General features: G+C 37.0%; 3 protein-coding genes and 1 non-coding gene across 4 annotated transcripts; 3 read left to right on the top strand and 1 right to left on the bottom strand.

The window, feature by feature from the left end:
• Window positions 2,372–2,445, top strand: TRNAN-GUU. Its single transcript has one exon. It is a non-coding gene; the product is annotated as a tRNA-Asn (tRNA).
• LOC109227453 (40S ribosomal protein S7-like) lies at window positions 5,965–8,555 on the top strand. The gene is made up of 6 exons (XM_019392626.1): window positions 5,965–6,072; window positions 6,587–6,671; window positions 6,772–6,845; window positions 6,964–7,087; window positions 7,818–8,000; window positions 8,243–8,555. Exons 2-6 carry the CDS (start codon window positions 6,597–6,599, stop codon window positions 8,360–8,362), a joined length of 576 nt encoding a protein of 191 aa, XP_019248171.1. The 5' UTR covers window positions 5,965–6,072; window positions 6,587–6,596; the 3' UTR covers window positions 8,363–8,555.
• Window positions 9,990–10,775, top strand: LOC109228103 (protein DOG1-like 3). Its single transcript, XM_019393279.1, has 2 exons — window positions 9,990–10,461; window positions 10,555–10,775. Exons 1-2 carry the CDS (start codon window positions 9,990–9,992, stop codon window positions 10,773–10,775), a joined length of 693 nt encoding a protein of 230 aa, XP_019248824.1.
• LOC109227452 (tetratricopeptide repeat protein 7A) lies at window positions 11,431–19,254 on the bottom strand. Its single transcript, XM_019392624.1, has 6 exons — window positions 19,067–19,254; window positions 18,469–18,669; window positions 17,479–17,734; window positions 16,171–17,381; window positions 15,276–15,423; window positions 11,431–11,953 (listed from the first exon to the last, which is right to left on the bottom strand). Exons 2-6 carry the CDS (start codon window positions 18,640–18,642, stop codon window positions 11,634–11,636), a joined length of 2,109 nt encoding a protein of 702 aa, XP_019248169.1. The 5' UTR covers window positions 18,643–18,669; window positions 19,067–19,254; the 3' UTR covers window positions 11,431–11,633.

The following is a 23,720-nucleotide window of genomic DNA, read 5'->3' as shown; positions in this document are numbered from 1 at the left end:
GGAGGGGGGCGGAGTATGAGGAGGATTTCAACCTTATAGGTTCTAGTTTTTTGGATCACGACTTCAAGTGTTAATGATTGGGTTCTAGATTTAATATTTATACATATTTTATGAATTCAAGAAACCAAATATACTATTTGAATAAAAGCTACTGGATTCGGCTGAACCCGTAGGGCGACTTGCGCCTCCGCCCCTGATGAGGAGGGTCTGTTTGGGAGAGTGCTCGTAGATGGCATGTCCCACAGATTACAATAAACGGGTGTTTATTGAATTGATTCCATCGCGATGAGAATTTTCATACGTAGCTTATCTTTTAACAGTTCGTTGTTCTAAGTAGCTTCCAAATTATTAATATTGTAGTAACTTATGATCTCTCTAATACAATTGATTCGTAAAGCAATCACCTTAATATATGTATCTAGGTAGAATTCGCTTTAAAGAAACTATTCCCTACACACACATGTCGTGTTATTTTACAATTGAATCAATTTAAAAATTTAAAAAAGATCTAAAGTTAGGGATTTATCAATGGGTAATGTTGCACCAATGCCTGACCAAAGGGTGACTGCGGTACCAATCAAAAATTAAAGATAGTCGTCGCTACTGGACGACGAAGTGGATTTTGGAATTTATTAACATTCTCTAAAAAAGGTATTGTTACAGGTTCTGAAACCATTAAAAAAACACCCCAATAATTTATTGGGCACTGTACGAAGTATTTAAAATACAGGAAAGAAATACTTCAGGTAATATTTCCAATGGGATTGCAAATGGATCTGCCGGTTCACCAATCATTGATGGTTCTAAAACGGCTAAGCCTACATTACATGCAATAGTACCTAGAATTACTACTCGAAAAATATATAAAAGATCACGGGCCATGCGGGCTCTCCATAATAATTATGACCCATTTCTGTGGTCTCAACTCTCAATTATTTTCATCTATAGGTGTTAATCGGGCCGGGCTGACCCGTTTTCAACCCGCTTCAACCCGGGTCAGCTCGGTTCAGCTCGTTACTGTAGCTTAATGTGCAGGTTAGGACGGGTTGGTCGGGGGTGAGTTTTGGACAAACATATTTTGGATAACAGTGCACCGTACCCGCTAAGCTCGTTAACCCGTTAACGAGTTGTTAACGGGCTACAGCCCGTTATCAGCCCGATTACCGTTACAAATTCTTTTCTTTTTTTAATTATTTGGACCGTCGCCAATGGTCAAAATTTAACTAAAGAAAAATTATTACACTAGCCCGGCCCGCCCGAACCCGTTAAGCCCGAACCGAACGGGACCACAATAATTCGAAATTTCCTAACCCGCTACCAGCCTATTATCCCAGCCCGCTAACCAACCCAGTCCGATAACGGACGGCTGTTTTTTTTTTTCAACCCGTCCCAGCCTGCCCGGTAAACACTTTTATTTTCAGCTTTCAATTGCTAATATTACCATGTTAAAATGACTATAATTTCAATTCAAAATGGATAAACTTTGCTATATATTATATAATAATCAAGCATAAACTAACTCCGCAGGCTATGGGTACAGTTGGTAAATCTGTAACACATTTTGATACTTTGTCATATGCGGTTTGTTATCAAAATCTATTTTTACCAAATGAGAGAGTATTTTTCTCACCTTTGGGATGCAGTCATTAGCTTAATCATTATAATTGGAAATCTACTTCAATCACACTTAAACAATACTATCAATCTTTAATATAGTCTCCAGGATACAACCTCACTACCCCTCTAGGGTAGGGGTAAGGTCTGCGTACACTCTACCCTCCCCAGACCCCTGCTGATGAGATTTATGTGTTGCTGTTGTTGTTCATCTAGACACTATCTGATCTCTAGCACTGTTATCAATCTATAATAAAAAATAAAAATAAAAAAAAAAATTCACTATCCATCAAGCGTCGGAGAATACATTTTCTAGAAAGAAATTTCTGAGGCAAAGCTTATTTGTAATTTACATGGTATTGCTCATCTAGTAAAGGATGATGTGCGGTGCGTATCTGATAATTTTATCTCACGTGACAGTTGCGTTGCAATATTTGGTGGTGGATTGATGAATTTCCCACAAATTTTCTTCTGTGCGTAATACTTTTCTTTAAGCATAATATAATGATAGTTTATGTATTTTTGACTTTGCTGAATGCAATAGAGCCTTAGTTCAATGATTATTAACGTAATTAGATTTGATTTAGGCTCAATATGAATAAAGACACATGACGGATTTCTAATTTTTCTTTTAGTTAACAAACGATAGTTCTAAATTTTGTTTTAAATTACTTTTTCTGAAAAAAGGAAAATTTTAAAAGAGAATGTCTAACCGCTAAGAGATTTATAAATTATGTATGAAATCCTTATCGGCCGTGCTGGAATAGCTCAGTTGGTTAGAGCGTGTGGCTGTTAACCACAAGGTCGGAGGTTCAAGCCCTCCTTCTAGCGTCCAAATTTTCTTCTTACAACTATTTTTCTGTATTTTGTTTAATCTGATAGTAAAAGCACATATGGTATGTCCTACAGCTAGCACACGCTTTAACTTTTCATACTCAGAGATAAGTCCTCTCTTCTATTACTTTTTTTTTTCCTCTCTGTTTTGGTTTGAAGTGAATGTTTCGAAAATTGAATTTCCAGTTACTCTATGTACAAGCTTTCTTGAGCTCAATATATTTGAACTAAGGGTAAATTTATTATTTTAATACAAACATTGAGCGGAAAGAAATATTTAAGGCATGTTCCCGAATTATATATTAAGATCAGTTATAATAACAAGAAAGAAATAACGTTGGATGGTCCTTTTAACCACTATTCTCTTTATATTTTGATCCCATTAAAAAAAATTGAAAGATAGCTTTGTATCATAACTATAAAGCACGGTGGTAAAAATTATATAGCACGTTGGTCAGAATTTCGACGATTACTAGAGTTTTCAAGCACCATGAATCTTAATGATCAAGAAAGGGAAGTTTTTTCTTTCTTTCAATCCCAATACGAGAACAAAGAAACCACTCAAAAATGAAAGTTAGATTATTTTAATACAATCATTGAGCGGAAACAAATATTTAATGTTCCCGAGTTATATATTAAGATCAGTTATAATAACAAGAAAGAAATAACATTGGATGGTCCTTTTAACCACTATTCTCTTTATATTTTGATCCCATTAAAAAAAATTAGAAAAATAGCTCTGTGTCATAACTATAAAGCACGGTGGTAAAAATTATATAGCACGTTGGTCAGAATTTTGAAGCATCAAGAATTTCAATGATTACTAGAGTTTTCAAGCACCATGATCCTGATGAACAAGAAAGGGAAGTTTTTTCTTTCTTTCAATCCAAATAAGAGAACAAAGAAACCACTCAAAAATGAAAGTTAGATAAAGAAGTCTTAGTAAGAACTAGCACTAGACTTCTTCTCCCCTTTCTTTTCTACTTTTTCTTCCTCCTTTTGTTTGTGCTTCCACCCGGGCTTTTCGTTCTGTTTTATAGAGACCCGGGAAAATTCTATATAATAATAAATGTAGAAAGGTGAGGGTGAGGTACTTTCCCAGGCATACGGAAAGAAAATCCAGGACGACGGCTTTCAAAAGACGAGTAAGTGACGGGGAGAGGGAAGCTCTCGAAACCAAACGAGACTAGAAAGAATGTGGGAATTAGCACCATTCATATGAGTGTTTTTGTCTCTTCGAGACAACAAAAGGACAGCCCTCTCTATATCTCGGTCTCGGTTTAGCATCATATATCGCTCTAGAGAGCATTTTTCTTGGTTGTAGTGTGGATGTTGGAGCAACTCCTCTATGCCGTGGGTGTGGAGGGGGGCTGTCGCCGCCTGATAGAGGCAGAAACGGGGGCCACCGGAGCTATCTGCGTCGGTTGTTTCGATTGAAAGAGGAAGGGAGACAACTCAAATGCCAACACAAAAATAGAAAGAGTTGTGCTTCAAAGTGGAATTCTTCTAAGATCCATTGCTCGATTTTGCTGCATGCTCTGCTCCCAAAATGCAGAGAGATTTGCGAAGGCCGATTCGGGTTGGTTGATCTGGAAGTTATAGGAGAGGCAAGCTAAGTAAAATAATATATTGATGCTATTGATTACAGAATCTTATGAATCAAGCACGGCACACTTTCTATATCTCCTCCGTCTACAAGGTAAACAACTTAGCTTAGAGCACAGCATGTTCGCCACCACATTGGCTGGTTGGTGCATTGGCCTTACCGTAAGAAGTCCGAGAGCGATATATCTCGTGATACGCTCCGCGTGGCATTTTTTCTATAGAAAGTTCATATAACTTCAAAAGAATCATTCTTTATGATTCAAGTACCATTCAAACAAAGGGTGCATTGCCTCTTTGAGTGAAGAAGAGAGGGGCTTTGTATTGACACTCTTGAGCTATGTTCGTCGCCCTAGGCTTACCATTATTTTATTTCATTCTATTGATTGGTTCTAGCTCCAAAGAACATATACATGGAGCTATGCCGACTTACGTACGTCTTGCTGACTAAACGATCAGGTATACCATGCCACGTATCATCACCTCTTTCCATAGAGGAGAGACAAATGAAAAGTCGAAGATATAGTGATCGTGCCGTAAGATCTTGTTCCTTTCTGCTTGACTACATAGTATTCCACTTGTGTAGTGGGTGTATGGGCTAGCCCATGATGCGGTCAGCTATGATATACTCAACTTCTTCTTTAGTAGGTTTATCTATAACATCTGGTGGTGCCCTCGTGGGCACGTTCCTCTTTGGGGCGGTTTGGTCTAATCGAAGTCAATTGACTCACATGGAATATAGGATTCGTTTTCACCGAGCTGGTCGCTTGAGTCTATAGGCTACCTTTCCTATTCGCTTTTCTACAAGGTCTACTTTCAGACTAGGCCAGGCCTTTAGGTTGTTTAAGTAGGTTTGGGCTAAGGTCGTTGCGCTCCTGCCACCTCTTGGCAAAGTAGGTTGATGGGCAAGTCCCCTCCTGTTACAATAGTGTGGGGCGTCAGAGGCTGTTACCCCATGGCCAACTCGAAGGGGCTTAAGTTCGACGCATAGCTTATTGGTTGTTAAGTTATAGCAGGATTGAGCATCATCTAACAGCGTAAGTCCTTCTGGTTTGCACTAAAATGGCTTAAGTAGCCCTCGAGGAGTCCGTTTATTCTCTTCGTCTGAGCTTTCAAAGATATTCGGCCACAATGCAAAAAATTCTTGTGATTGGTCACAATGTTTTTTGCAGTTGCACAAAAATATGGCTACCATAATTTGCAAAATTATGTCAACCGTCAGAATTATGTCAAATCACTATAAAATGTACCAAAGATTTTATGACTAGCATACTTCAAAATTTTCATCTAAGACTATTTTTCTAAAACTTTTCTTACCTGATTCAAAATTTATATGGTGGCACCAAATGATCCTATTTGTGACATTCTCTGGATTACAAGTTACTAAACCCAATGGGCCGTTATTTTCGTAAAAATAGCACGATATAGCCAGTTTTCGGACTGGTCAATCAAAAATAGCCAGCGTTTACCAAGTCAATGAAAAATAGCCATCGTTTTGCTGCAATAGAGACCGGTCCAGCATAATATACTGGAGTTCGGTGCACTTGTGTATGAACTCCAGCATATTATGCTGGACCGGTATACTTTGCTGGCTCAAGTATAATATACTGGAGACTGGAGCACTGGTGCTCCAAACTCCAGTATATTATACTGGACCAATATACTTGCTGGAACTCCAGCATAATATACTGGAGTATTTTCCGGATTTTGAACAGTGTTTTCGCTCAGATTTATCTTTACATAAAAAGTGGTTAAATTTCGATTACTTTTGAAATTGTGCTATTTTTGAACGACCAGTTGTAAATCTGGCTATTTTTAAATTTCTCCCGTTATTTTCTCCATCAATGGGCCGTTATTCAATAAACCAAATCCAGCCCACTCAATCTAAACTGTACAGCTGCCTCATCCTTTATACACTTCAAAACCCTAGGGTTTCTTTTCTTACTTCCCGCAAACAAAGCTCTTGGCTTCCACACACACACACTCACACACACCAGCTCTGTAGTTGCCTCTTACTCGCAGGTACTCCTCTCTTAGCCAAAACTTCTTCAGATTTTACGTCAATATTCAATATTTCCATTTTCCCAAGCTCTTAGAAGAACATGATTATGGTATCTCTAGCTTTGTGTTATTGATTATCTGTTAAAGTTTGAAATATTGGAACAAATAGAGAAACCAGTGCTGATTCGAAAAAAATGACGTTTTTCCTTGACCCCTTTTGAGTTTGTACATTGGATTATCTGTATAGTGTTGATGTTATTTTTTTTCTTTTGTATATCTACCAATGTGTTGATGTTAAATGTGGTTCAGTAGAGCAAAATGGATGTAGATGATTTATATAGCTGACTCCGATTTGTTTGATTAAAATGCTGTTTTGTTGATACATATTATTTAGGAAAAGTTTCTGTTGTATCAATCATACATTTAGAAAAGTTGATTATTTGTAAGTTGTTCGTGTTGAGTGGTTCTTGCCTGATGCTTTATGGTACTTATTTTGGGTTATTGTTTAATACTGTTTAATTGGTTTGATAAACAGATCTGTGAAGATGTACACGTCGAAGCAAAAGATTCACAAAGATAAAGATGCTGAACCTACTGAGTTTGAGGAGTCTGTTGCACAGGTTACGTTTTGTTCTTACATGATGGCATTTGTTATTTAAAATCTAAATAGGTTCATTGGGTATAATGTTTAAAGAAAGGCATTAAATTGTTTCTGAACAGGCTTTGTTTGATTTGGAAAACACCAACCAAGAGCTGAAAAGTGAATTGAAGGACCTATACATCAATTCAGCAGCGTATGTGTAGTCAAGTCTATGTTACACCTTTTTTAATGGCTGTCTAGTATATGTTGTAGTTAGTCTATACTATGTTTTTCACATTGTAGTAACTGGTTTTGTTTCTGTGTTATTGCAGTCAAATTGATGTGTCAGGAAACAGGAAAGCTGTTGTTATCCATGTGCCCTATAGACTGAGGAAAGCTTTCCGCAAGGTTCATGTTCGCCTTGTTAGGGAGTTGGAGAAGAAATTCAGTGGCAAGGTAACTATTGAATTATTTTCATTATTTTGTCTTCATAATTGCCTTCGAAAATGTTCTCAAGGATCGGGTTTAGAGTGCTTAATCTGAAATGCACATGCTATTTTAGTTAGTTGATGGTTATCAAATCTGGTTGTGATTTGTAATGCATTCATTCTTCATAATTCCCATTATGATTCGTCAATAACCAATCCTTTCCTCATGGCGCTGCACATTTTTTTTTTCCTATGTTCTGCTTCGGGAACTTGTATTTTCTTAGGCGTCAAGGAGGAAAATATTTGAGATTGCCTTCTAGGATTGGCGTTTGTGAAATTCACATTCTGCTATGTAGGCCTAGTGGTATTGACATTGTTATAGAGTTCTTGCTTCCACTCTTTTTTGAATTAAAGCTGTGGTACTACACTGATAACGGAGCCCAACGTTTGAACTCCTATTTGGTAGGTCGTGCCACATTATTGTTGGCGTTGTTTTCCTGTGCTGCTTGCTTTGTGGACTTCTTGTAGGCACTAAGTACCTGTAAAGAATTTGATACATAATAGCTAAAAGAGTTTGTATTTAATTAGTTGACATCCAATGCGAGTAAACTATTGAGGGCAAATTGGCATCCCCATTCTGAAGCTTGATATGATACATTGTACCTGCTGTAGTTTATTGGGGTAGCTTTTCTTGTTTCCTTGTTTTACAATGTAAGCCGCTAGTCTTCCTGCATTTGATGAAGTTTTGATGTTTGTAGGATGTAATTTTTATCGCCACCCGGAGGATAGCTAGACCTCCCAAGAGAGGTTCAGCTGCTCAACGACCACGCAGCAGAACTCTTACTTCTGTCCATGACGCCATATTGGAGGACTTGGTTGTTCCTGCTGAGATTGTTGGGAAGCGTACTAGGTATCGCATTGATGGCTCCAAGATAATGAAGGTAACATTATGAATCACTACATTAAGTGGTATCTTCTTGCTTAAATAGTTTATGGTTGTGGTTAACTGGAATAGTCTTTTGGGTGAAGTAATAGTACTGCTTGTGCATTTTCACTATTGTCCTGCATGTTTTCTTTCTTGATATCATTTTCTGCGTGATAACTTCTTCTGATTTCATTTAAAAGGGGCAAAAGCTCTGTTGTGGTGGTTCCTGATTTGTTTTTCATCCCTTTTCGTGGATAGGTGTACTTGGACCCAAAGGAACGAAACAACACAGAGTACAAGTTGGAGACCTTTTCAGCAGTTTACAGAAAGCTTTCAGGCAAAGATGTTGTGTTTGAGTACCCCATCACTGAGGCTTAAGGAAACAAAATGCTTGTCCTCGTCTATTTGATGTGAAACTACAGTTTAGTGGTTCCTTCTTTGAAATTTTGGCAATTTCATTTTGTTTAGAATGCAGAGAACCTTGTGAAATTTCTATTGATTTTCACTTAAAACCGTATTGCTATGCCATAGATTTCTGGCTTATTTGAACTTGGTTTCATTTGCTCTCCAACTGTCTGTTCGTGTGTGATACTCGGTAGATGGCACTTCCTTAGTATGTTAATTGGTGAAGAGTTTAAAGCATATGTTATCAATTTCATAAGTCACAATGTAAATACTCAAATCGGAAACAACCTCTCTACCTTCAGAAGGGAGGGGTAGCAGTTTCTTCTTTTCTTGCTTTGTATAGTTGGTAAAATAGTGTTCAACTCACCTAGTAGGTGTGACATTTTTAATTTTTAACTTTTATAAATTATATGGATGGTCCGAACTTATTAAATTGGAAACAATAGGCATACATTTGTTTAGCTCCTAATCCAACTTTACTCATGACACAATTGAAAATTAATTTTGCGTCAGAAAAGCAAAATGGAGATGCCAATACAAAAGAAAAAAGTTACAACTACGAGGGTGGGTAAACTGCTGTTCTTTAATTTCTTGTTTATCAACACATTTTGTGAGGATTCCCATTTTGCAGACTTTTTGTCTCAACCCCAAGAAATATAAAGAGGCTGGGAAAAAACCAAGAAGTTCTTATACTATGATTTATTGGATACATTTCATTTCAGCTCTGAAATGGAACTATTTTTAGATATGACAATGTTGTTTCTTATGTGGTGAAATCATGCACACAAACTAAGGTTGGAGGATTCAGATTTCGGAGCCCCGTGATCTACTCCATTTTTTGTCAGTGCTAGACTTGTTTTTTTCCTTCTCTTGGAATTTTCCTCTCTTATCTTGTTTAAAGAGTTTCTTTTTTGTTCGGTCACGTGAAGGCCGACATTAAAGTGAAAATATAATTTTTGGCTATTTAAATGATGTTCATTCTATGGGGTCCTCCATTGTAGTAATTATGTAATAGTATGACTCATTATTTTGAGTTATTCTCAACCATCATATTTCTCTAGATGGATAGAACTTTAATTATTCATTTGTTAAAGAATTTTGAGTATCAACAGTGCTAATTAGGGATTTGACGCATGATTCATCCTAGGAACTGATGGACGAGCACCGAGTAATGAGCATAGGCGTATTTCAAGCGCAGAGTCAGGCACTTGGGACGTGAGCCTCAGGGCTTTCGGATGGTGCTCCGCCCCGAGAGCTCCTAGGCGAGTCCCAAAAAAGCTTTTTCAAACACTAATAACACCCTCGATATGTGCAAGAAAATATACAGTTAGATAACTTAACAAGACAGGAAAAAAAATATCAAGATTTATCTTCTCTTGCATGTCGACAAAACAGGACGATTGAAGTTTGCACCAATTCAGCAAAATATCCCAATTGCGTGAAAAAAAATGATACTCCTACTGCAGTTGCCTCTTGTCATTATTTTTCAAGTTTTTTTTTTTTGTCCTTTTTCAGGTAATTTGAGTCTTATATATTACGGCATGAATATAGCAACATCATATCCATAAAAACAAACTTGTTCAATTCTCAGAAAAAGAAAATGACAAGTTCAAACAACAAAAACAATGAGCAAGAATGCTTGCACGAATCTTGGATGAATCTTCAACATGCAGAATTAAGGGAACTTGAACAAGCTGCAGCAGCTAACAGACCAAAAGATGAACAGAAACAAACTCAACTCATTGAAAAAATTATAAAACATTTTCAAGACTACTGTACCAACCGTAGTCGCTTAGCCCAAAAGGACGTCTCACCATTCTTTGCGCCCACCTCGTGCACCCCATTAGAGAACTCAGTCCTATGGATCTGTGGGTGCAGACCATCTTCATTCATACGTCTCATTTTCACTCTCTTCTGCGGTGTGGAAATCGAGTCTTATATCACTCAGTTCCTTCAGGGTATCACAAGAAATGGCGAAATCCATGAGTTTACAGCGAAGCAAATGAATATGGTGGACGAGTTACAGAGCAAGACGATTCGAGAAGAAAGGAAGCTTTCATCAAGATTGGCTAGTTTGCAAGAAGAGATAGTAGACCAGCCGCTCTTTAGCAAGACGAAGAAGAAGATAGAAGGAGATAATGATGATGATGGTGGTGGTGGTGTAGACTGTGAGAATGCAGATGAACCGTTGGATAAATATAACAAATACATGGCGGCTATAATGGAGGAAGCTGATGAGTTGAGGATGAAGACATTGAAAGAGATTGTGGTAATACTTGAACCAGATCAAGCTGTGGAATACTTAGCAGCAGCTAAGAAGATTAGGCTTTGTATCCAACAATGGGGCAAGAAGAGAGATCATGATAATACCAACTCATGTAATTAAAAAGAAAAACATGCATGAGGGTATGGTGTATTTTGATGAGCTTGTTTAATTTGTTTTGTACTAGTTTAGGATACTTTGTGTTTGATGTTTGAATTAGAGCTCGCTTGGATTGCCTAAAAAAAAGTGGCTTTTCAGCAGAAATAAGCTAAAAAAGCAATAAGTTAGAGGTTGCCCAACTTATTGCTTTTGGTTTGTTTTAAGCAGTTTTTAACTTATTTTAAACGCTTTTAAACTTTGTCAAACACTAAAAAAAAGCTAAAAAGACATTAAAAGCTGATTTGACCAACTTAAAAGCCAATTCAAACACCCTCTATAGTTTTGCACCTACCAGTACTCCAAATATATATTCCTCCGTTCTCTTGTTTGACTGAGCAGGGAGTTAAAAAAGAAAAAAAGAGGCGGAGCCATGATTTAAAATTTATGGGTTCGGTATTCTAATATTTGTAAGTTACTGGGTTCCAAATTAATAATTTGTGCATAATTTAATAATTTTTAAGATAAATACAGAGTTTGGACAAAAGTTATTAGGTCAGTCGAACCCGTGTCCGAAAGGCTACATTGATGGACTGAGAAGGAATGAAATGCAGCATAATTGATATTGTCTTCAAACCGTTTAGTAGTTAAGCAAAGCTAGAAGCAACTCTACTTTGAGGGATGATCAAAGAATTCCAACATTAATCTAAAATGATAGTATAGTACAATTAATCTAAACTTCTTTAAACATTGAGGTAGAAGTTATTCCAAAAAAAGCCTACCAATTGTATGTTATCTAAGGATGATTTTGGACATTGTAACCAAAACCAGTATAAATAAAAGAATCAAAGAATAAGCATTTGACCTTTAGATAGCTGGAAATGTTCAAATGATGGAACTGAAACTTTCAATGGGATCAGACTCTTCAAGCATGGAAGCTGCCTGGAAACAATCAGCAGCATCAGCTACCCGTCCATCGTCTCTATGAACCAATCCCAAGTGGTACCAAGCTACGCGATTGGTAGGTTCGATCTTCAATGCATCCGAGAATAATGCTCTTGCCAATGGCAACATTTTCGACCCCATTTTAGCCAATAAAGCACCAAGCAAGATCTTGCATTGCACATGATTAGGCTCTACTAATAGTGCATTTACATACGCAGCCAACGCTTTGTCATTTTCTCCCCGTTTTTCAAGCATCACACCTGAAACAAATGGAAATAGAAGAATCAGTAGAAGTTTACTCTGCTTATCTTTTTCCCTTTCGTTAAGAAGGAAGCTTTTAGGTATCGAAGACAAAACCGCAGCTGATATGTACGCAAGCAGCCTTATTATACCTCATAACTTGGTAAGTTTTACTCAGTATTAGACTACTGCTCTAATAATTACAATCTAAATCTCCATAACCACAATACAGAAGAATTGTGTTGGTGAAATTGTCTTTTATTAATAATAAGTATTATTGCTTTTTTGTTGGTGGAAGGGGAGCCTTGGCTTAACTGGTAAAGTTGCTGCCATGTGACCAAGAGGTCACGGGTTCGAGCCGTGGAAACAGCCTCTGACAGAAATGCAGGTTAAGGCTAAAATAGACCCTTGTGGTCCGGCCATTCACCGGATCCCGCGCATAGCGGGAGCTTAGTACACCTGGTTGCCCTTTTTTTGTTGGTGAAATTGCCTCTTTTCAATGTCAACTTATTGCTGTCAATGACGCCAGACAGCCACCAAACTTGTCATCATTTTCTTAGAAATGATAAATACAACTACAAGCGCACTAATATAGACAAAAACAAAGCCATAGACAACACATTGTTCAAAATTTCTCCACTCTCCTTGATTTCCAACTTTAATTCCAGCGCTTTTCTACTTTTCTTGGTAACAATGGTGTCTGGACCAGCTTGTACGCATCTCAACTAGTGTTCCAACACATTCTACTTTCACTGCCTATTACACTATGATGAGTTGAATGTTAACTTAGAATTATTTACAAGCAATACAGACATCTTGTTACTCCCATGTAAACTGTATTCTCAGAGAAACAAGAAGGCCCCTGGGGATTGAAGTTTAAACACTGTTTCTATAACTTCACATCCAAAAGCGTAGCACCTCTCTGTTTGTAGAGGGGGGAAATGCTATGATCAGCAGAGGTGGATCCAGGATTTAATCTCTATGGGTTCAACCTTTAAGGTTTTTAACATTAAACCTATTATATTTTTAAAGTTACGGGTTCATGTCTGCGATCTATTGCAATTTTAGTGAAGTTTTACACATAAATTTATGCTCCGCTACGAAAGTTATATGGTCAACTGAATCCGTAACTATAGTGGTACATCAGCTCCTAATGATCAGAGAGAAGGGAAAGGAAAAGAAATAAAAGAAGGGTAAATGTAAGAGAATTATTTAGCTTTCTTTCTTCATATGGAGAGAATTTGTCAAAGAAGATGGGCCAATATTGTTAGATGTTCAAGACAGAATAAAAATATTTGGTCTCTGTAGTTGAGGAATTTTACTTCTTTGAACATTCTCTATCCTCTTCATTAATAAGCAAAAGGGATGGTAGAATTTCTAACTATATCATTGTTCCCCTCCTATCCAAACACAGAGAAGTCTTTGTAGGATAAGGGACATCATGAACATGGGCGTATCTAAGCCTTGGGTATAGGTTCACGTGAACCCATACTCCTCTCCTTAAACCATGTATAAAAAAGGGCAGCCCGGTGCACTAAGCTCCCGCTATGCGCGGGTCCAGGGAAGGGCCGGACCACAAGGGTCTATTGTACGCAGCCTTACCCTGCATTTCTGCAAGAGGTTGTTTCCACGGCTCGAATCCGTGACCTCCTGGTCACATGACAGCAACTTTGCCAGTTACGCCAAGGCCCCCCTTCCAAAAAATCATGTATAATAATGTTATAATTTTTTTCAAAATTACTTAACTATATGTGCGTGCACCCATGCTCAAAGACTCCTATGGTGCAACAATTATTGGGTGCACCTCTACGAGTAAAATTGGCGGTTCAAATCCCACTTCGGACGGTCTTATTTTCGGCTCGGAGCATTGATATATACGTGAAAATGACTAAAAATTTAAAAAAAAATGTAATTTTGAACCTATAATTTCAAAAATGTAGTGAGTTCATGGTAAGAGACTAAAGTTAAACACGTGATTCTAGATCCACCTCTTCACAATAGTGCACCCATCTTCTTGAAATTCTGGATCCGCCTCTTCATGAAGCTAGTTTACAAGATCCTCAAAATGCTTTTGACGTGTATGCGACAAAATAAATAATAGGAAGGATTGTACTCAGTAGGTGCCATTTTTGTTCCTCTACCACTCATTTATAGAAACAAATTAAGCAGTTTTGAGTTGTATCTATTAAAAACTTCTCATAACCAGAAAGCAAATGAATCAGAAAAGAATGGTAGAGCTTCATGTTGATTTTGTAGTAACATAAAATGAAGTGACTTATAAGCTCTTAATTACTCTTTACTAAACTCTGATGGCACAATGGACACCATAACATACGTCAGTCTTTTAGAAGAAAACAAATGTAAGATTTTGCTTATAGCAACATCTACTCAAGTTTCAGTAAACTTCACCGATACCAGAGTTTGTGACATTTTAGAGGTAAGTTCCTCAACCCCCCCCCCCCCCCCCCCAACCCCCACCCCACAACCATTCCGCTCTATTTGTACTTGTTTCCATCCAATACTATTAGGGGTTTGCTAACTAGAGATACTCTAAAAATTTTATGGACATATTAAATATCTAAACAAACTAAAAAGACTTCTTGTGAATACCAGACTTAGTGTAGGAATACCAACACAACTAAGCCTTAATCCTAACTAGTTGGTTTCACCTATATGAATCCTTTACCTATATCAAATGTGCAGTATCAAAACCGTATTTCAGAAAGTTCTCAGATAACAGCCATAAAAACATTGAAGGGGCGTGTAATGCTAAAGGAGGAGGAAGAGAAACATGCTTGAACTTCACAAGGTACAAAGTAAACAAGCACCATGCAGTTTCTCAATTCTCCTATTATTACTACTCCTATAACTAAATTTAAAATAACATATAAAATGTATACTACTGTAAATGAGTACATAGAAAATCTAATGCAAAGTAGATCACACAAGAAGCATTGTCTTAAAACTGTTAGGAGGGTTTCTCCCAGGTCAGGCGAAAGGTGCAAAAAAAGGAAAAGCTAAATTCTAATTCGAAGGTAACAAAGGCTACTTTATCTGAACCCGCCAACGATAAGCACAGATCCAACACTTCAAAATGCAACATTTTGCTATTTCTATATTAAAGAGTACCTACATGAGTCAGAATTGCATGAATGAGGTAATTTTCCAAATCCTATTTGGGTTACTCACAACCATGTTAGGCCAACACCTCAGTCTTAGTTGCAATCACCTTTTTTACTTTTAATGAATTTGATATCAAGTAAAGAAAATGAAGAAAGAAAGTCAATTAACAGACTAAAAAATAGCTGGATCTGTCGTTATAAATTAAGTTCATAATCTTGCCTTCTGTATGCAAAGTGTCTGCTGAATACTCGATAAGCGCTCTAGCTTTCTCCAAACATGTCTCTGCATCCTTCCAATGTGAAAGGCTAGAGTACAAGTTTGCCAGGCCATGCCAAACTTCATATTCATTTACGTTATCTTCCTCCGCCTGTAATTGATAATTACAAAAAGAAAATGAATGTAATGAAGTCAGAACCCGAAACATAGCTTATATGGCAAGCCTCTTCTATTCTATCATAATAGAAGTTAAAAAAAATTCAGCGGAACGGCACCAAAGCAAGTCACAGAATAACTACAGGCAAACGTAAAATGGGCTTTCCTAATATGTATTCTTCTCTTCATTTATAAGACCACTAGAATAAACAATAGAAAGGAATAGGCACACATCCGATCTCACTGTTTGATAACATAAGGAAATCAAGAGTACCAAAATACAGAATAGTATCTATAAAGCAAGGAATGGGTGTAAAAACAGCCCATTCATCCTTTCATACAGTTGTCCTATTCACCTCCACTTTGCCCTTTTGCACCACTAATGACAGAAAACTCACCCAAACCGCTCGTGCACCTCAATAGACCCAAATACAACTATCCTTTTGTTTGAGAATGCAATTACAACTATTAACAAGAGAGTCAGGAGCCAAGTAAAATGATTTAATTTATTTCTTAATTCTGGGGAGAGCAGGGGCAGGCAGAGGGGAGAAGGGGGAGCCAAAACTGGTTTTGAAATTGTAACTGTTTCAAAATCAGAATCTCACTAAACAGTGATTACTTCTATCCCAGTTCTGAGTTCCGAATGCGACTACTATGGGGCATCTGCTGGTGGGAAGTGAAAAGGAAAATCTGAGATATACATATATGTTTCCGTTACAGTTACTAGAAAATACAATCTAACCTGAGGTGCATTTCTGAACGGTCCATAAGATTTCCTTTGAGTTTGAACCAGTGCAAGGAGATAACGATAAGTTTCAATGGCATCCATGTGCCGCGACTGGGATATTTTTAGCTTAGCTTTCATTCTTAACAGAGGTCCTTGATCCCACTTTACAGTCTCCTCTAAGGCCGCATCAGTAACTACTTCAGCCTCTGTATAGTGTTGTTGAGCAGACAGAACTAAAGCAAGCAGTCTCCAACCTCTTAGAGCAGATCCTCCTGTTGTATCAAGATACTTTTTTGCATAGCCCAAAGCTGCATCCAGATTACGGTGCTCTGCATATTGAACACCTAACTCAAACATCAAATCTGAATTTTCATTCTCTAAAGCCATTGCACCATCTAAAGATTTCAAAGCCTCAGATTGAAGACGTGATCTCTCAAAGTCAGAGGTTGCAACTTTAGCCTGCTTCCCCAAACAGAGACCTAACATGCGGAGACCAACACCTTTCAAGTGTTCATTTGAACCCTGTGCATTAGTTATTGCCCTCTGTGCATACTTCACTCCCTCAGCAGCAAGATAGACCTCCTCAGAGCAAATTTTAGCAGCCAACAACAGTGAGAGAATGTCATCAGGTTCTTCATCTTTATGCAGAGACTTCCTCAGCAGACTTAAGGACGTTTTGTTCTGTCCGGCTGCGCTATAACAAAGAGCCAAAGCTCGCCATCGGTCAATCCTGTTAAGTACCCCTGGCATTACCTCTTCAAGTTGCTTAGCTAAAACAGAGGTTTGGCTGCATACAGACAGAGCAAATGTAAGGTGCTCTAAAACTGAAGGGTCCCATTTGATCTTACCAAGGTAAACTTTTCTCATTAGAATCATAAACAGCAGGATTGCTTCTTCCAGATTGTTCCTAGGTACATAAGAACCGTCAATTTGCACAGCTAAGCTTGGTGGGCATACCTCAACCCCACTATAAAGCAAAAACACAGCAAAAGCTTTTTGAATCCTTGCACAGCAGTCATTATCAAGATTCCATTGGCTTAAGAGGGCACGGCGGTAGGCAGTCATTGCTTCAGAATAGCAACCAGCTTGCTTCCATAGCTCTGGAAGGAGCTCAACAGCATGGCTGACGGTTTCTTGCAGCTTATTCTCCACAAGTACATCAGGTATTCCATTATCGAATATCTTCTCTACAGCATCAAGCACACTTTGACACTCATGAGCAGCCTCTACAAATTTCCAACCAAAGAAAGGTCTGTAAATAATCAAATCAAAGAAATAGCAATTATTCATTATCTTGGATAAACTATTGAAATTGCCTTGTACCAGTCAGTCTCCCAAGCTTCTGAAGGGACTTTGCTTTCAAATATATGGCCTCGAGCACCAGACCAGCAGCATGCTGTGAGATGCCCGGCACAGACTCAACGCTGCGAGTGCGGCCCTTTTTAGAAGGTTGTTTCTCAGTAACAGAAGGCTGCATTCTCTGTATGGCAGATTGGAGATCAATACCATCAAACACCCTAAGAGCACCTTCCACATTTCCTCTTTGATATTCCAATCTTCCAAGCAGAGCTCGCGCTTCCTGCAATCAAAACTATGAATCATCAACAAACGCATGCCTTCAAACCTTTAAGTTCATGTTGATGACAATCAGAAGGGAGAGATAAAGGAAGTAGAAAAAAAACATTTATAAATTAACACAACTTAAAGTGCTTTCAGGAAAATAAGATAAAATACATTGACGTCAACAAGCATTTCAAATTGACATGCAAATTCGACCTGAATCCTAGTTTTAAATACAATCCGACCAATACTAATCCTGTCAAAACAAAAAAAGGTTTAAAGTCCTTAGTTTCTTTTTTCTAGACAAGAAGCCACTATGTATTTTGCTTATTCAATCGAAGTCTGTAATTCCTTTAATGCAAGGTAATTGAACATAGACTTTCACCTGAAACCTAAAGCATCACCAAATGATAACAGATGAGAAAACTCACAACTCGCAGAGACTTTAAGTAAGGCATTATGCCTATATTGATGTAAAGCATACAACATAATAATATAAACTCACAACTCAAGACTGGGTTCAATAATTATCACTTGAAGTCTAAGAGATTAATGTGACTTGACTCTCAAACTCACAATCGATGAATTCCTACAAACATTTAAGCGGCCACAAAAGAATACCGGGGGCGATCATGAATTTAATCGAAGAAAGCATTCTCTCCTAACTTATCATTATGAGTTTGTTACACGAAAAATAAAAAGATGCAGTAGGGATGCAAAGGAAAAACGACATAAACTTTGGGAAACACTGACCTCAAAATTGAGGGATAAACCATCACGCAATGCAGATTCAGCCTCTTGAATGTTTCCTTCATCAAGTTTTGCTTCAACAACGGTTGTTTGCATGCAAATCCCATTTGCACAAACTTGCCTGACTGATGGATCAACATCAACCTGCCCTAATTCTGCTGATTCGTTTCCAGACATCTCTAACCCCCCCACTTTCTATGCTCACTACATTTGGAAATAAAAACATGATTAACAATGAAATTTGATCCCTTAGCTTCTATAGCTTCAAGAAAATGTGCAAAGCCTTTGCCCATTTTCGTTCTTGATATTAATATATACAACAAGCGACATATTAACTACCCAATTGGTGAAAAGATCCATCATTTTTATAAAACACACACACACACACACACACAAAAAAAAAAAAAAAGAGAGGATGCAACAGAATGCAAAGAAAGAAAAAAAAACTTAAACTTTGGCGACCACTCACCTCAAAATATCATTTTTCAATCACAATTCTATGCATTGAAATAACCAAAACTGTGAGAGGTATGAAAATTGAATCTTGAAATTCAAAGCAACAGAGAATTTCAAAATCAGATTAAAAGGGAATGGCTATTACCTGAAATGTTGTAGATTTCGGTGGCAGATGAATGGTATTATAGGTTTATTATTTGTACAGCCAAAATGGGTCAAAATATTTTCTGGATCAGAAAGGGAGAGGGAAAGAGAAAGAGGAGGAAAAGAAGAAGAAGAAGAAGAATGGTGACAGCGTTGTTGAGTTTTGACTTATGATTCGGAATATCCTAAAAAAAACAAAAGGGAGATAAGTACAAACGGTCCAGGTTTTATATTCCTCTACATTTGGGACTTTTGTACTTACCGCCGGCAAGATATTTCAAAAAAACTTATCCCACTAATTTTATGCACAAAATGTTAAACGTATTATATTAAATATTAAATAATAAATGGAGCTAAGCATATAAATTAATTTATCTTATTAAGTAATAAATCTTATGCAAAATGCATTTATTGCTAATTTATTATACCTTGCCCAGTTAATTACTTTTAAAATATTACTTCATGTAATTTCTTCCTCTTTCAGTTTTCTATTTTTGGATTGATTGCCATTATTTAGCTGGCAAAAAACATTTTCATACCCGATATACATTACTCGTAGATTCAACATAGAATTACCCCTTCATATATTATATTAATAGAAAAGAACAATTGGGTAGTTTACTCGCACATGCGTTTGCTTCTAAATTTGTCCAAACTGTTTGAGAATTAAAGATGATTGATCGTCCAGGTTGAACAAATTAAAGATAATTAACGATCGTGAGTAAAATAAGGGGCTGTCATGTGTATTGTCAGCAAAGCTCAACTTAAAGAGCCCGTTTGGCCATGAAATTTTTTTCACTTTTTGTCGAAATCAGCGTTTGGCTATAAAATTTTCAATTTTCACTTGAAGATGAATTTTGAAATTTTTCGAAAATTTAAAAAACTCCAAAAAACTGTTTATCAAAATTTTCACTCAGATCACTCAAAAAAATACAAAAAGAACTCAAAATTATATTCATGTCCAAATACTACTCTAATTTTCAAATATCATTTTCTCTTGAAAAAAAAAATAACACATTTTTTCCAGAAATTCACAATTCTTATGTTCAAACGCCCACTTAGACAAAAAAATTTAGGCGATTTTTTACCTGCCTAAGCTTTAAAAGACAGAATTATTAGTACATATACTAGTGAAAGAGAGTAGATATTCGATTAAACAACCGAAATACCATCATAAAAAAGAGAGTACATATATTATACATTCAATGAAAAATGCTATATTTGTAACTTTTTTTTTTCATATAACAGGGGTAACTATTATCAAAAGATATCTCATGTTGTAACATTGCAACAGATGTATTTGCCAAAGAAAAGGAGGAAGATTGATATCATTGACCGCTCACCTAGATTGTCATAATTTAAATGCAGTTGGATTTTTAATATTTAGTTCAACATTTCGTTACCAGAACTTCTTTAGTCAACAATTAATTCGACTGTTGAATTACCCCACGGTATACATCAAATCAAATAATTTAATTTTAATAGCTAAAAATTAAAATAAGAATACATATCTTTTGACAAGGCATTCGTATATATTTATTAATTTGATATAAATAATAAATGCGGATAAATTTTTATCTTTAATATGTGCGGCTATATATCTATAGTTATTTTGCATGGATCTTAATTAATTATTAGTAGTATATTTATGTATCTACTTTCCATTATTGCGATGAAGCTGCTTTCGCGCACAGTGGCACTTGTCATGTGATCCCAAAAACCAAGGAAGAGAAAGATACTTGTGATACTGCACTGGGCTCATTCATATGTCTCAACTAGGGGCGGCAATCGGGCGGGTCTGATCGAGTATGAGCGGGTCAAAATGAGTTATACAAAATAGATAAATTATCGAATTTGAACCATATTTAATACTGATAAAAAATGGATTAATCGGCGGATAATACGGTTATCCATATTATTCATGGCTTCTTGATTATGACTACTTTTGGGAGAATTCTTAGCTAGCGTATGGCCATAGATTCCCAAATTTGTTTTGAAAAATCTGATTTGGGTGAAGTTTGGTTTGAAGATGAAATGTGTTTGGACATACGCTTTCAAAACATATTTCCCAAATTTATTTTAGAAAAACATGTATATTATTAGTTTGTAAAGATTTTGGCCCAAAACCAGATATTGATCTCGTTTTGAAATTTTGCCAAAATATAAGCAAAATCTACAACTAAACATGTGTTTGCCAAATAAAACCCAAGTTTATTTTGGCAAAATCTATTGCCAAACGGGTCCTTAGTCTTCCAAACTTGAGTAACCCCAAACCCATTAGTTATCCATTGGTTATCTATTTTCTAAGTGGATAATATGGTTCTTATCCATATTTGACCAATTTTAAAAAAGTTTTTTATCCAACTCATTATCCACTGTTGGTGTGTTTCTGCTCCGACCTCCAAGTGATACCTTATTCAACAAGATTAGAGTTAATTTTGTGGTTCAGCGGCAAGTCAGTGAAACTCCTTTAATGATAGTAACTAAAACAGAGGATTATTTGTAAATAAAATTTGGATGTTTTGTTTGGAGGAAAAACAGAAGATGATGAAGTTGTTATGTTGAGGAAGAGGCAAACCCGAAAATAAAGAAGATAAAGAACACCAAATTTTAACGTGGAAAACCCTTCAAATCGAAGGTAAAAACCACGGGATCACAAAGATCCAAAAAACTCCACTATAACAATAAGAGGGTTACAAAAGTTCTCCAAATTGGCCACACAACAAGGGCCAAACACGGAGCAACAATAGCAACAAGAGCAACAACTAATCAATTGAAGAAAGAGTATAATCCACAAAACGAAGCTGCTGTTCGAGGCTCAAAATCAGATGCTACAAGCTTCACCGTTCAAATCCAAGACCAAGATGTTACGAACACTCAGTCAAAATTTCAGCCCGATCCAACGGTTAACGAATCAGAAAATGTGATTTGAAGTTGGCTGGTCGGAATAAAAATCTGCAGCAAAACAAATACTTTTCTTCTATCTTCTCTCTTGATGAAAGCTCTCTCTAAACCACTCTTATGTGATTAAGTCTTTCAAAGACTTGCATCAATGAACATAGAATAATTCTCCAAGGTTTTCCTATTTATAGATCATGAGTGGTGCTTTCTCTTAAAGCCAAAACCCACTCAAAATAGGAATAAACACCGAATCCAATTCCGAAGAGGAATGGAAACCAAAAGAGAATAGGATTAGGCCATTGGGCCTTTGGCTGGACAACATGGGCATGAGCCCAACAAACTCCCCCTCCAGCCAAGGGGCCAAATGTGTCTTCAAGTAGAGGAACTATTGACAGGTTTCATGCCTGCCAATTTTTTGCAAAATTCATGTTTATCTGCAACCACCGCCTTTGTCAGCATATCCGAAGGATTTTCATCAGTGTGTATCTTCTCAACCTCAAATAATTTCTCTTCCACGGCCATTCTTATCCAATGATACTTTCTATTTATATGTTTGGTCTTAAAATGAAAAGTGGAATGCTTGGTGAGACATATAGCACTCTGATTATCACAAAATAAGATGTACCTTGGCTGCTCAAAGCCAAGATCATTAATAAACTCCTTCATCCATAATAGTTCTTTGGCACCTTCTGTGACAACAATATATTCTGCTTCTGTGGTGGATAGAGCTATGCACTTCTGTAGTCTAGATTGCCAAGAAACTGCTCCCCCTGCAAAGGTGATCAAATAACCGGAAGTCGATCTTGAATTATCAAGATTGTCTCCTAAATCAGAGTCTGTGTAACAAACAAGTTCAGGCTTGCCATTGCCAAAGCACAACTTCAAATCTGCAGTACCTTTCAAATACCTTAATATCCATTTTACTGCATCCCAATGTTCTTTTCCAGGATTGGAAAGGAATCTACTAACAGTACCAACGACATGTGCAATATCTGGTCTAGTGCAAATCATAGCATACATCAAGCTACCAACGGCATAAGAGCAAGGAATACGAGACATCTCCTTTTTCTCTTCATCAGTAGATGGACTCTGACTAATACTCAGTTTGAAGTATTTAGCAAGAGGTGTACTAACCACTTTTGCATCTGTCATATTGAACCTCTTGAGTACCTTCTCAATGTATTGCTTTTGGGACAGAAATAACTCCTTTCTGTCTCTATGTCGGTGGATTTGAATGCCCAAGATTTTCTTTGCTGGCCCCAAGTCCTTCATCGCAAACGATTTGCTCAACTGCTTCTTAAGGACTGCGATTCTGGATTTATTCTTGCCAACAATAAGCATGTCATCCACATAAAGCAATAAAATAATAAAATCATCATCAGAGAACTTCTGGAAGAATACACAGTGGTCTGAAGAAGTTTTCTTGTACCCTTGTTCTTCTATGACAGATTCAAACTTCAAATACCATTGCCTTGGAGCTTGTTTCAATCCATACAGGCTCTTTTTCAATTTGCAGACATAATTTTCTTTTCCCTTAGTTACAAAACCTTCAGGTTGCTCCATATAAATCTCCTCATCTAAATCACCATGAAGAAAAGCAGTCTTGACATCCATCTGCTCAACCTCTAAATCTAGACTTGCGGCTAAGCCTAGAACCACACGAATAGAAGACATCTTCACAACATGGGAGAAAATTTCATCAAAGTCAACTCCCTTCTTCTGGCCAAAACCTTTGACAACTAACCTCGCCTTGT

Source organism: Nicotiana attenuata, chromosome 6 (genome assembly GCF_001879085.1).
Source record: "Nicotiana attenuata strain UT chromosome 6, NIATTr2, whole genome shotgun sequence".
NCBI classification, from domain to species: Eukaryota; Viridiplantae; Streptophyta; class Magnoliopsida; order Solanales; family Solanaceae; genus Nicotiana; species Nicotiana attenuata.
Note: the sequence above shows the minus strand (reverse complement) of the source record. Positions and strands in the feature narration are given on the sequence as shown.

Bases quoted from the DNA above. Each gene is read 5' to 3' on its own strand.
- LOC109227453 (XM_019392626.1), top strand. From the start codon at position 6,597: ATGTACACGTCGAAGCAAAAGATTCACAAAGATAAAGATGCTGAACCT. The intron at 6,672-6,771 runs GTTACGTTTTGT...GTTTCTGAACAG, and splicing joins TTGAGGAGTCTGTTGCACAG to GCTTTGTTTGATTTGGAAAA. The intron at 6,846-6,963 runs GTATGTGTAGTC...GTGTTATTGCAG, and splicing joins CTATACATCAATTCAGCAGC to TCAAATTGATGTGTCAGGAA.
- LOC109228103 (XM_019393279.1), top strand. From the start codon at position 9,990: ATGACAAGTTCAAACAACAAAAACAATGAGCAAGAATGCTTGCACGAA. The intron at 10,462-10,554 runs GTTTGCAAGAAG...GTGGTGGTGTAG, and splicing joins GCTTTCATCAAGATTGGCTA to ACTGTGAGAATGCAGATGAA.
- LOC109227452 (XM_019392624.1), bottom strand. From the start codon at position 18,642: ATGTCTGGAAACGAATCAGCAGAATTAGGGCAGGTTGATGTTGATCCA. The intron at 17,382-17,478 runs GTACAAGGCAAT...GGAAATTTGTAG, and splicing joins GAAGCTTGGGAGACTGACTG to AGGCTGCTCATGAGTGTCAA. The intron at 15,424-16,170 runs GTTAGATTGTAT...TATCAATTACAG, and splicing joins CGTTCAGAAATGCACCTCAG to GCGGAGGAAGATAACGTAAA.